Source organism: Nothoprocta perdicaria, unplaced genomic scaffold, assembly GCF_003342845.1.
Source record: "Nothoprocta perdicaria isolate Ctin4 unplaced genomic scaffold, notPer1 scaffold_12, whole genome shotgun sequence".
Lineage (NCBI taxonomy): Eukaryota > Metazoa > Chordata > Aves > Tinamiformes > Tinamidae > Nothoprocta > Nothoprocta perdicaria.
The window spans coordinates 4761517-4774099 of NW_020454316.1; the positions used below are offsets into that span (position 1 = coordinate 4761517).

General features: G+C 59.9%; 1 protein-coding gene across 1 annotated transcript; it reads left to right on the forward strand.

Moving 5' to 3' along the window:
* The first annotated feature begins 2753 nt into the window (after positions 1 to 2753).
* LOC112960030 (lysosomal alpha-glucosidase-like) lies at positions 2754 to 12310 on the forward strand. The gene is made up of 19 exons (XM_026054199.1): positions 2754 to 3263; positions 3349 to 3494; positions 4255 to 4420; positions 4918 to 5014; positions 5931 to 6050; positions 6245 to 6363; positions 6434 to 6565; positions 7071 to 7181; positions 8199 to 8312; positions 8741 to 8825; positions 9288 to 9405; positions 9684 to 9817; positions 10000 to 10151; positions 10232 to 10380; positions 10696 to 10837; positions 11133 to 11231; positions 11435 to 11599; positions 11719 to 11865; positions 12077 to 12310. The coding sequence occupies exons 1-19, from the start codon at positions 2754 to 2756 to the stop codon at positions 12137 to 12139; spliced, it is 2769 nt and encodes a 922-aa protein (XP_025909984.1). The 3' UTR covers positions 12140 to 12310.
* Positions 12311 to 12583: the final 273 nt, after the last annotated feature.

Genomic DNA, 12583 nt, shown 5'->3' on the forward strand with positions numbered 1-12583 from the left:
CCACGCCCACGCCGTTCATTCATGGCGAAGGGCGCGGCGCGGGAGGGGGCGGGGCTGCGCGGGTCACGTGGGCGCCGCGCTGCTCCCCCCCCGCCCCTCCCCGTCAGTGTTTGTGCTGCTCCCGTCGCTGGGACTTTTCCCGAAGGGAAATGGGAGAGCGGGACCTTTTCCCAGGGAGACCTCCCCCTCTTTGGGGCCTGGGCAGAGGCTGCGGGCGGAGGCGCAGAGGTTTTGCACGTCCTGGCGGCTTTGCGGCTGCACGGGCTGCGTCAGGTGGCACCATCCCCAAGCCCCACGCATGGATCCAAGCGTAGAAACCACGCGGTTCCCGGTGATAATTGCAGGCTATTTCGGGTCCCGGCCTGGATCACAAGTGTGGTTGTGGTTGGCGGGATGCTGCTGTGCCCAAGCTGCATGTGTGGCCTTGGGCTGGGACAGTGCCGGATCCGTGAGCCTCCTGTGCACCGAGGCAGCGGCAGAGAGGCCCCAAATATTGGCTGTTTGCAAGAATTTGGGGACTTTGCATCTTCCCGTGGCACGGCTCACAGCGGCTCTGCGTTAAGAAACCCAGTTTGGGGAGCTGAGCTAATGGGGCTGACGAAACCTCCCGGGCTGCGGGCACAAAGCTGCTGCCCGGTGTGAGTGCCAGACCGTCTGCACCTCCCAAACGTGCCGGCTCTGCTCAAAAAGCTGCCCTGGGCCAGGCCGGGCAGGAGGCTCCGGGTCAAGAGCTGGTTTCCCCCACCGCCCTGGTCCCCGATGGAGCTTCAGCATCAACACGGGTGTAGGCGGTGGCTCAATGAGCCTGTCACCAGGTGGTGACCCAAGGGTCCCTGTGCAGCCCCTGCCCCAGCACATGGGGATCCAGGAGCCACGGGAGCCATCCTTGAGATGCCATCTGTGTCCCACACTGCTCAGCCCATTGCTTTGCAAGGCAGGATTGGACCCGTCACACATGGCTGGGGCCTGAAATTTTATTTCTGGGTGAAATAGCCTGTGCACAACAGCTCTTACTTTTTTGCTTCCATTCCCCGGAGAAAAAAACTCCACTCCAAAGGTCTGTTATCTTTTAGCGCTGAACTTTAGACTCCAGGGGCCTTTGATAGTAAACAAAGAGAAGTTCTGGCTCCTCCGGGAGCAGGAAATCCCGGGCAGGGAGTGTGCAATTATAGGCACTCGTTTGCACAGGTGAATGGGAGTGCCTGGGGAAAAAAATAGTAAAAAAAAAATAAAGCAAAAAAAAAAAAAAAAACCAAAACCCAGAGCTCTGTTGGGTGCCAACAGGCTGCTGCTTTAGGGAGCGGGAGGATCTGGATTTGGGGTGTCCAATCCACCCACTTGGGACCCACATTATGCACCACGATTCCCCAAAGAAGCCACTCCAGGATTCAGAAAACCAGCTTTTCTTCTCATCACAGCTTTGCGTAAGGTGCTTTAACTATCAAAAGTGGCATAGAAGCAACAAGACATGGTGTTTGGAAGCCCCTGATGCACCCAGGCTGTGGGAAAAAAAAATCTAAAAATTCACTGATCATCCCCACTCCCTATTCTGCACCGTGGGACTTTACAACAGCACTGAGTATAGAAATAAATGTAGATCGATGTGGAAAACAAGCAAAAGCAGCCCAAAGGGGAGGCGAGCGGCAGGGTACGTGGCCGGGCGGGCCGTGCGCGGGGCGCTGCTACTAGAGAGCGGCGGTAGGAGCCGGGCGCCTTGTCGGGTGTTTACGGCGCGCGGAGCCGCCGCAGCCGGCAGCGCTGCCGCCCGCAGCCACAATGTCAAGAGGAGACACGTGGATGTAAGCGGCGGGCACGGCCGCAGCAGGGCCCGGCCGCCGGGCAGGGGGGCACCGGGGCCGTGACGCCTCCCCGGGGCCGGCTCGGGGGTCCCCCGGTCCCCCCGTCGCTGCTCGCAAGGCTGCTCCCCGAGCGTCCCCGCCGCAGGTGGCCTCGCGGCTGGGCTGGCGCTGGCGGCGCGCGGGGCCGGCGTGCCCTGCGGCATGGGACGGTGCTCGCTGCCCGGCCCCGCGTGCGAGCGGGGGCAGCTCCTGCCTGCCAGCGGGACACGCATCGCTTGCATAAGGCTGGTGCTCTGCATGGGGCAAGGGCTGCCGCGGAGCGGGTGGTTTCGCAGCCAGGCCCAGCCAGACTGAGCCATTTTGGTGCCGGGGCCGCCGGCGGGGGTGTTGACTGCCCATAAAAGCTGCTTTTCCCGCAGCCCCGCTCTGCTGGGCTCGTGCGGCGTGCGGGCTGCAGGGCAGGTGGGTCGGGGGGTCCGCAGGCTGGGCAGGAGGCGGAGGAAGGAAAGTTGTGCCACCCGGTGCTGCTTGCAGCCAGCAAGGAGCTGCGGAGGGGCTGCTTCACTGCGGGAGTCGGCGGGGTTTGGGGGTCAGAGCTTTCTAAAACCCTATTGCACTGGTGGGAGGCAGCGGCTGGCGGCAGCTCCCTGTCATCCCGTCACCCTGCGCTGAGATGTTGGGGTCGGAGCGAGAGCGGAGGATGCTCAGCACGCTGAGCTGCAGCCCTGCAATGGGCACCGGGGCGCTCGGCTCTGCTCGCAGCTTCTGGAAGCTCCGCAGCCCGTAAATTCCATGTGTCCAAGGCTGCTCCGGGGGGGCTGGCGGATCCATCTCCAACGCCAAGAGTCTGCGGCGTGCGTGGGGGCGCAGCCGGCAAGGGGGCTGCGTTGCGGCGCGAGCCTCTCCGCCGGCATCTCCCCCTCACCGCCGCCTCCGTCCCGCAGCGCCAGGAAGATGAAGTCCTACCAGAAGCTGAGGACGGCGGCACCGCCGCCGGGCTGCCGGCTCGAGGAGGAGGGCGCCGCGCCGCGGGCGGCCGGCCGCGGCAGGCTGGCACCGTGCTGGGTGGGCAGCGGGCTGCTGGTGGCCGCCGTGCTGCTGAGCGCCGTCACCGTGTGGGTGCTGCGGCAGGTGTCCCGTGGCTGGCACCTGCCCCCGCCGCCCCCCAAGTGCCTGGCGGTGCCCCAGAGCCAGCGCTTCGACTGCTACCCGGAGCGGCACGTCGTGGTCACGCAGGAGCTCTGCGAGAGCCGCGGGTGCTGCTTTGTGCAGGGCGCCGCGCGCGGGGCGCCCTGGTGCTTCTACCCCAGCGACTTCCCCAGCTACGCGCTGCAGAGCCTCAACCAGACGGCGCTGGGCATGACGGGGCTGCTCGTGCGTGCCCAGAAGGCCTATTACCCCCGCGACGTGGGCACGCTGCACCTGGACGTGCGCTACGAGACGGACACGCGGCTGCACATCAAGGTGAGCTGCTCCTGCCTGCACGTGGCTCGCTGTCCTCGCCCGCCCGCGCTGCGGGTCCTCAAAGCACATTCCCGCCCTCCTGCAGATCACTGATGCTGCCAGCCCGCGGTACGAGGTTCCCCTCGAGGTTCCCCAGGCCACGAAGAGAGCTGAAAATCCCATCTACAGCGTGGAGCTCTCCCGGGAGCCCTTCGGGGTGCTGCTGCGGCGACGGGCGACGGGCACCGTGCTGTGAGGAGCCTGCTTGGCACCTGGGAGCCCTTGGCAGACCCTGTTCCCTCCCCACATCAACTCCCACGTGCTGCCCTTAGCATGGGAGGGAAACAGGCCAGGGCAACGCTCGGGGATGGGGCAAACCCCACGTGTGCAGGTCCCTGAGCGTGGTGGTCACCAACAAGAGACACGTGGCTCCAGGTTGCCCAAGCGCTGCAGATTTGCTTTTCTCTTGGACAAAACTGCAGCAAACGCTGGGCCCTGGTGCTTTTTGGGGGGAAAGGGGCTGCATTTATCTTTGCTGACTGCTACAGTCACATCTTAGCTTCATCCCCACCACGTGCCCAGCCAGTTCTGTCTATGGCCTCTTGGTCTATGGGCAGGGTGTTTTGGCAGCCGTGTAGGATCACGCTCCTTTCCTCTTCTCACCCTCAGTTTGCTATGGCCTGTGGTCTGTTCCTTAGAAACCATTTATCAGTGCAACAGGCTGAGAAGCTTCACCACATATTGCCTTCATACAGTGACCATGGGGGAAGCTTGTGGTGCCACAGCGAGGCCATGCCACGCGGGTCAGGCTGGCTTTTGGGGTCAGGGTGTGCCTTGCACTGAGCCAGACCCACGTGCCCATCCATTCCCCACCTGCCTTGGGCAGAGCAGGGCTGCCAGCGGGAAACAGGCTGCTTTTGCTGGCCATAAATCTGCTCCTGGAGGCAACGGGAGAATGGATGAACTCCACCCGGTGTCCTCTCTCCATTCCTTTTCCCTGTGTCACTGCCAGGCTCAACACCACGGTGGCTCCCTTGATCTTTGCCGACCAGTTCCTGCAGATTTCCACGGCCCTGCCGTCGCCGTTCCTCTACGGGCTGGGGGAGCATCGCACCAGCCTGCTGCACAGCCTCGACTGGGTCACCCTGACGCTGTGGGCCCGGGACGTCCCTCCCATGGTACTTCCCTCCTCTACGGATGGACACAGGGCGAGAATGGGGCTGGAGCTATCGAGTGCATGGGATAAGCCTTGGGAAAACGGTGCTGGGGCTCTGCAGCGGCCTGGGGCTGGTGTGACCACTTGTCCCAGGCTGCTGCAACTCCGGGCTGTGTTGCATGGATGCTGCAGCATTGCCCAGGCCTCTTACGGCCACCCTTGTGGATCCAGCATCAAGGGGAGGCCGCTGGGCTGCGCCGGGGCTGGCGGGGAGGTACGTGCAGGGGAAGAACTTCAGAGCCGTTGCAAAATGCTCAGTGCTCCCAAGGCCCCGAGCATCTCCCGCTCCACCCTGTCGTTTGCACAGCAGGTTGCAGCGAAGCTGCTTTCGGGCAGGAGGTTTCTCTCCCATCCAGCACAGCTCAGCAGCAGCCCCTGAGCACGGACCGCCCAGGCGGGAGGGCTCCACGCAGCCTGTGGGCATCAGGAGCTGCTCCCTCAACCCGCCACTGTTTGCAGGAGTCGTTCAACCTCTACGGAGCTCACCCCTTCTACCTGGTGATGGAGCGGGGTGGAGATGCCCATGGGGTTTTCCTCCTCAACAGCAATGCGATGGGTAAGTGCTTTGGGCTCCTTGGTTCAGCAACATGGGGCAAGAGGAAGCCATAAAAGGAAAAAAAATGTGGTTTCATGGCTCCATTATTGAGCTTGGCCATCTGTTTCCTGGCTAAAGTGAGGCTCTTTAGCAACTGCTGAGCAGTTTAACCACATGCCCAGCTGCCGAATTGCTGTCAGAAAAGCACCTCGCGTGCCGGTCTCTGCTTGTTCCCTGCCCTCCCGACACAGCCGAGCCTCAAAGCGCCGCGTCGTGCCTCGGTCCTGCTGCGCGCGGGGACAGCGGCCTCGAAAGCTGGTCCCCGCTGTGCCCTGCACGGGACCGAGCAGCTCCTGCCGGCTCAGGGAGGGCACCCATGGGCTCACGTTCCTCCTGTGGTCACTGGGGTCTGCTTGCACCCAGCTCTGCCCCAGCTGGGCTTCGTTTCAGTGCCCTGAGTCTCCCGAGGACTTGTCCCTGGGACAGTCGGTGGCTCTAGCTGAGGTCTGAGGGCTCGTTCGTGTGAAAAGCCCTTCCCAGGAAAGCGCCCGGTCCCGTGTGTGCTCCCATACAAGTATCTCTCTCTTTGGTCTGTGTTTAGGAGAGGCTTTAGGGGAGGGTGCAAAGGAAAGCAAAGAACAAGCATGGCCTTTAAGTGGAAGCTGTGAGGATGGTAGAGCTTTCCACATATAGAACAACGATTTAAAATAATTTCCTAGCTGTATAAATAGAGGTATTCACAGACTGCAGTGATTTAAGCCTCCAGATACCCATTCAGCATCAGAAGAGTCCTAAGACTCTTGTTTCAGTGTTTCTCCTTGCCTCCTGTCAATGACTGACTTTATCTGGGACTGTCTGCTCCCAGCCTGTACCCAGGGCTCCCCTTGGTGCTGTTGCTCCCCTGGGTCTCAATGTCTTTTTCTCTCCTCTGTTAAAGAGGTGGCTCTGCAGCCGGCCCCAGCTCTGACCTGGAGGACCATTGGGGGCATTTTGGATTTTTACATCTTCCTGGGGCCTGATCCCAACATGGTCATCCAGCAGTACCAGCAGGTCATAGGTGGGTGACCATCCTGCTTCCTTCCTTTCTCCCATCCCAACCCATCATCACCTCCCCTTGCCACCTTCAGCCCATCTCGCCCCAAACCCTGCCAGAACATCTGATGCCAACGGCTGCCACTCTTTCCCCCTTTCCATCCTTTCACAACATTGCTCCTGTCTTGGCCTCCCTTGGGTGCCTCTGTCTTTCTCCAGGTTTCCCAGCCATGCCGCCCCTCTGGGCACTGGGTTTCCATCTCTGCCGCTGGGGCTACGGGTCGAGCAATGAAACCTGGCAGACTGTGAAAGCCATGAGGAATTACCAGATCCCACAGGTAAAATCAAGGCACGTGGCTGGAAAGCTGGGGCTCCACACGTGTGTTTCTGACCTTCTCTTTCCCGCAGGATGCGCAGTGGAACGACATTGATTATATGGACGGATACCGGGACTTCACCTTCGATCCCGAGAAGTTTGCCTCGCTCCCGTCGCTGGTGGCAGACCTGCACAAACACGGCCAGCGCTACGTCATGATTTTGGTAACAGACAGACAGGACTGTGGGTCAGGCTCTTCGCTCTGACTCGGGAATCTCCATTTCCCCACAGCTGTGGGGATCTTGTGACCCAGCTGGGATCTCCCGTTTCTTCCTGTGTTTGTAAATGGGATGTGGGTTGTACTTGCTTGAGGCAGTGAAGACCATGGCTTCCCGGAGTGGAAAAGGCTCTTGGGGCAGGAAAGATTGGGTTCCCTAGGTCTACTTGACCGGCTGTCTTCAAGCATTACTGTTACTTGACATTTCTTGCACAAGTGCATGGTTTCTTCTATTTGTCCCCCCCTTGTCCTTGGTACTTGCAGAAGTGACATTTTAGAAAGTATGCCTGGAAGACTTGAAGCAAGTTTCTGTTCCTCTTGGTCAAAACAGGAGCTGTGTGTGAGCTCCTGCTGACCCTAACTTGCTCATCTTCTCTGAATCACTCTGGTATTGCTGGGGGAAGGAGCCAAAACTTATCGGGGAAGTCATTATCTTCCTAATTTGTTTTCAGGATCCTGGCATTAGCAGCACCAACCCTCACGGCTCCTACTGGCCTTTTGACGAAGGCTTGAGACAGGGACTGTTCATAAACACCACCCAAGGGCAGCCACTAATAGGACAGGTAAGAAGATCTCTGCTTAGGAACAGCTGAGGGAAATCCCAGCCCTGTCAGGGTTTGGCATTAGCAGGGCTGGGTTTTCTTCCTTAATGCAAGAGGTTGCATTATGCCAAGTGGTTGAGGGACCTCTCTGGGCCAATTATAGAGTCTGGCTCTGTCCTGAGCACTCTCAGCTTTCATTAGCTTGGGTGCCTGTTTCTCCTTTTGGCCACTCCACAGTCTATTCCTGCCCCAGCGGAGTCTGCAGGGACCCGTGGAAGTCATATGAGCGTAACGGATCAGAGCCCAGTGCTGACTGCGGCCGATCATCTGATTTCTCTCCCTTCCTGTTTCTGGGGTGAGGAGAGGTTCTCTGTGATGGACAAGTGCCTCAGGACCTGCTCCCACCTACTCCAAACTCACAGCGAGGCCTCTCCAGGCTGCCCCATCATCTAAGCTCTTTGCTCTTCCCAGCTCTCTCTTGCTGTCTCATGACTTTTAACAGAGACTGAGAAACACTGGGGAAAATTAATTGGCTTTGAAGCTAAAATTCCTGGAGTGAGGCAAGGCACAGGGAAATCGCAGCTTTTTGCTGACTCCCAGTGCAGCACCAGGTTAGATTGTGTAAGTGATTATGCAAGTGGAAGGCACTGAAAAAAACATCCCAGGAGAGTTGGCTTGTTGAGCTGCAGGCTTCCTACGTGATCCCGAGTGAGTACTCACTGTCCACACCTCTGTCCATCCCTCTGCAGCACAGGGAATGCCTCCAAGGGACACTGAGGGCACCCCAGCACGGTGACATTCCCGGTGCTGCAGTAGAATGGGGAGCTCGAAGCAGTCAGGCCCGATCTGCTGTTTCTGTTGCCTGTTTTGCTCCCTGATCCTTCAGCTCACCTGCAACCCTGCACGTGTGGTAGGGCCAAGGGAGGAAGGACTGCTCCTCCTGCAGCTGGACTGGCCTCCTGTGTGCACTCTGTCCCCATGGCAGTGCCCCAGGAGATGTCTGTGCATTGAGCGGGCTGCTTTCTGGCCTCTCTGCAGGTGTGGCCTGGCTTCACCGCCTTCCCAGACTTCTCCAACCAGGACACCCATCAGTGGTGGCTGGAGAACCTGCAGCGTTTCCATGCCCAGGTGCCCTTCGATGGGCTTTGGATCGTAAGTCTGTCCTTCCCTCTGTGCGTTGCCCTCAGCTGGGAGCTCACTGCATGGAGCTCAACTTGCAGCCAGCAAGTGTTTCTTTACCTGCCCCTGGAAGATCGTCTGTCCCCTCAATGTAGGTTCTCCAGATTCATTCCATTTAGCAATTTCATTTCTTGTGGGTGCTGAAAGGATACCCCCATCATGAACACACTTACCTGCATGCACATTGGGCAAAGAGGAGCTCAGCTGTTTCCTGCTGAGGAATCATGTAGATGGGTGTCAAAGATACCACTAGCTTTTTACAGGTGGGATAGGTTGCAAACACTAGTGGTTCAGGCAGGAAATGCAGCATCGAGGTGAATTTGGGTTGTGACATCTTTAGGGCTGGAAGGGACCAAGCAGTGTCTGCTAACCCTCAAAACTTTCTTAATTTTCTTCATTAGGACATGAATGAGCCATCCAACTTCATGGATGGCTCTGAAGAAGGTTGTCCCCCAGGAGACCTCGATAGCCCACCATACACACCAGGTAAGGAGGGAGACAAAATAAAGGCTGTGTTGGCACATAAACCATGCTCTGAAAGAGCCAGGAGCTGAGTGCTATGAGGAACAGCTTTTTTTCAAGAGACTTTATGTCTACATTTTACACCCTGAACATGCCAACTACTCCTGTGTGCACAGGTATCCATATACAAGTGTGCTGTGCTCATGGTCTCACAGGGGCTTGCCTTTCTCCAGTGTGTTTTCCATTCTGCCCCACATTTTTGGTGTCTGTGGGGTGCATGTGGGTTCAATTTTTAAAGCCAGGCACCATACACCTTCTGAGACATCTGCATGCTCCTATCTGGTTCTTAGCTCTTAAATCAGCATTTGCACAAGGGATCACTCTGCCCGGGGCTAGCAAGCATGGGGGGCCTGCATGCACCGGTGTCGTCTCCGTCTCCCCTGCCACATAGGACATCTTGTCAAGGGTGTCTCTCCCTCATGGCAGCTGTGCTGGGGGATTCCCTCTATGCGAAGACGGTTTGTGCCTCGGCGAAGCAGAGCGCCTCGGTGCACTACAACCTCCACAACCTCTACGGGCTGATGGAAGCCAAGGCGACGGCAAGGTACACACACGCCCTGCTCGAATGCCCATGTCCCAACTCTGAAGCTGGGATGGGGGCAGATCCTGCTGCTCAGGGGCCATCATAGCCCAGTCTATATGAAAACGGATGGATTGGAGCACCTGAGGTGAAGGGGAGATGTTGCAGCTGCTCCCAGCCTGCAGGATGGGTCGGAAGGTCGTGGTGGGGTTGGCAGGAGGCAGAGCTGTCCCTCACCTTTGAGGGGTGAGGCAAGCCACTAGGATCTGCTCTCAGCTCCTTGTCTTCTCCTTGTCTTCCAGAGCCTTGATCCAGATCCGAGGGAAGCGCCCGCTCGTCATCTCTCGCTCCACCTTCCCCAGCCAGGGCCGCTACTCGGGCCACTGGCTGGGGGACAACCAGAGCCAGTGGAAGGACATGTATTACTCCATCCCAGGTGGGTGCACGGTGTCACAACACCGCCCTCCCCCAGGGCACAGCCCAGCAGAACCCAGCACCTTCAGCTCATCCTGGGCAGACACTCCAGCATCTGGAGATGTCCCCTGCCTGGGAGATGGGGGCAGAGAGACCCCAAAACTCCCTCTAACCTGCTGGGCACCCCTGCCTGCGTGTGTGTAGGGCTGCTGAGCTTCAGCCTCTTCGGGATCCCGCTGGTCGGGGCGGACATCTGCGGCTTCTCGGGCAGCACCTCGGAGGAGCTGTGCACCCGCTGGATGCAGCTCGGCGCCTTCTACCCCTTCGCCCGAAACCACAACACCCAGAACGAGAAGGTGGAGGGGAGCGTGTCTGTCCCAGGGCGGGAAGGGGAGGTGGCAGCTGGATAGCCGTTGATTCCCGGTGTCTCCCGCAGGCCCAAGACCCGACCGTGTTCAGCCCTGCGGCACGGACGGCCATGAAGGACGTGCTGCTGACGCGCTACTCCCTGCTCCCCTTCCTCTACACGCTTTTCCACCGGGCCCATCTGCAAGGAGACACCGTCGCCCGGCCTCTGTTCTTTGAGTAAGCGTTGGGGCATGTGGGGGGCCCAGGTGCTCCCTGTGTCTGTGGGTTGGTTCCTGTCCTAGCCAAGCCACTAGCACCATCTCACAAGCCGATGGTTGCCACCTCCCAGACCAATGGGATGGTCTGTGTCCCTGCCCCATTGCTGCCCCAGGGCACACAGCCAGGTCCTGGCTGCTGCGGTTGCAGACATGAGGGCATGGCCCAGACAAGAGCCAATGCGAGGCTGCCTTTGCTGGGCATTTCGGAGGAGACATGGATTGCAGCGCAGTTGGAGAAGCATCTGATCCGAGCAGCATCCCCATCCCACTCCAGGTTCCCCCAGGATGTGGCCACGTACGGGATGGACAGGCAGTTCCTGTGGGGACAGAGCCTGCTGGTGACGCCGGTGCTGGAGCCTGGAGCGGACTCAGTTGTGGGCTATTTCCCGCGAGGCGTGTGGTATGACTTCTACAGGGTGAGCAGCCCCACGGGCCGAGCACGCAAGGATGAGATCTTAGGCTGGACATCGAACACCTGCAGGGAGCCTGGGGGACTGGGGACACACAACAGTGTTTTAGCCCAGACAACATCCAAAGGAAGAGAGGATGGGGGAAAGGGGGTGTGGGAGGTATTGGAAGGACCTACCACTCTGGGGGGCTGCAGAAGGGTTCAAGCATCTTCAGTGAGACATGGTGCTTGTGTGGTGGGGCTAGGAGTGCCTGAGCACCCCAAACCCCTCACCATGCCCATGTCTCCTGCTCCCCGCGCAGGGCACATCTGTGAACAGCAGCGGGGAGATGCTGAAGATGCCGGCCCCCCTGGACCACCTCAACCTGCACGTCCGGGAGGGGGCCATCCTGCCCACCCAGGTGAGGCTCCTCCTGCCCAGCCCAGCCCTGGTCTCCATATGGATGATGTGGATGTGGGATGTCTTGTCCCCCACAGTGAAGACCAGACCAGGGATACCATGTCCCACCTAGCACCTACACTTCTCTATCTCACCACTTGGCCCCTCCCAGGGCTTCTCCTGTGCGTTTGCCAGCTGTACAGCACTTGTTTCTTTGGACTCCAGAAACCTGGGATCACCAGCCAGGAGAGCCGAGGGAACCCCCTCCGCCTGATTGTGGCCTTGTCCCAGAGTCGCGCCGCCTGGGGTGACCTCTTCTGGGACGACGGCGAGAGCCTGGACACCTTTGAGCGGGGCAGCTACTCCTACCTCGTGTTCAACGTTACGCGGGTAGGGCCAGGCTGGGTGGGCAGCGGGGCTGATGTCCTTCTGTGATTCCCATGGCACGGGATGAGCCCCGGCCGGGGACACTGGACCTCCTCACGCTCACATCTTCACCTCCTCCCCAGAACGTCTTCTACTCCACCGTCCTCCATACCAGTGCAGAGGCCACGCACGTCACCATTGACACGCTGAGCATCTTTGGCGTTCGGGAGCCTCCCAGCAAAGTCCTGCTCAACGGGCAGGAGAAGCCCTTCTCCTACCTGGACAACCAGGTATGGCCCATGCTCTCCATCCCAGCCCTCGCGGCGGCGGGAGCAGAGGGCTGGGCAGCCTCGGGGAGCGCTGTGGGCTCCTGGGCGCTTCATGGTGATGGGAAGCCGGTGCAAGAAGCACTGGGAGGATCCCAGCAGAGCCGGGTAGAGCGAAGGATGCTCATTCCTGGCCATGTCTGCGTCCTGATGCACATCTCCTCTCACCATGCAGGTCCTCACCGTGAGTGACCTCGGCCTCGGCCTCAGCCAGGGCTTCTCGCTGCGGTGGCTGTGAGCGCCATGGGGCGGAGGAGGAGCTGCCGTCCCACCATCTCTGAGGCCGTTCTGTGTCTGTCCCGCCATCGCCGGGGCCATTCTGTGTCCGGGAGACCTGGGCACCTCCGTGGAGGAGGAGGCGGCAGGGCCTGTGCCCACCCTGCTTCCCTGCCACCCCTCGGGGACACGAGGGCCTGGGCACGCATGAGGAGGGGGCCTGGCCCCAGGGTGTCCCCCCTCCCCACCACAGCCCCGCGTGGGGGCCCGACTGTGGGGCACCACGGCCCCTGTGCAATAAAGGCACGTGGAGAGCTCGGTGTGGCAGTGGTGACGCACCATGGGGATGGACAGCCGCGGGGGGCCGGGCACCCATAGCCGCCAGGGCAGGGGAGCGGGACACCCCCAAGCTGCAGCCCCCCATCACTGTGACCCCCACCTGTACACCCCACTTCCAGTGGCCATG

Bases quoted from the DNA above. Each gene is read 5' to 3' on its own strand.
- LOC112960030 (XM_026054199.1), top strand. From the start codon at position 2,754: ATGAAGTCCTACCAGAAGCTGAGGACGGCGGCACCGCCGCCGGGCTGC. The intron at 9,818-9,999 runs GTGGGTGCACGG...GCGTGTGTGTAG, and splicing joins CATGTATTACTCCATCCCAG to GGCTGCTGAGCTTCAGCCTC. The intron at 11,866-12,076 runs GTATGGCCCATG...CTCACCATGCAG, and splicing joins TCTCCTACCTGGACAACCAG to GTCCTCACCGTGAGTGACCT.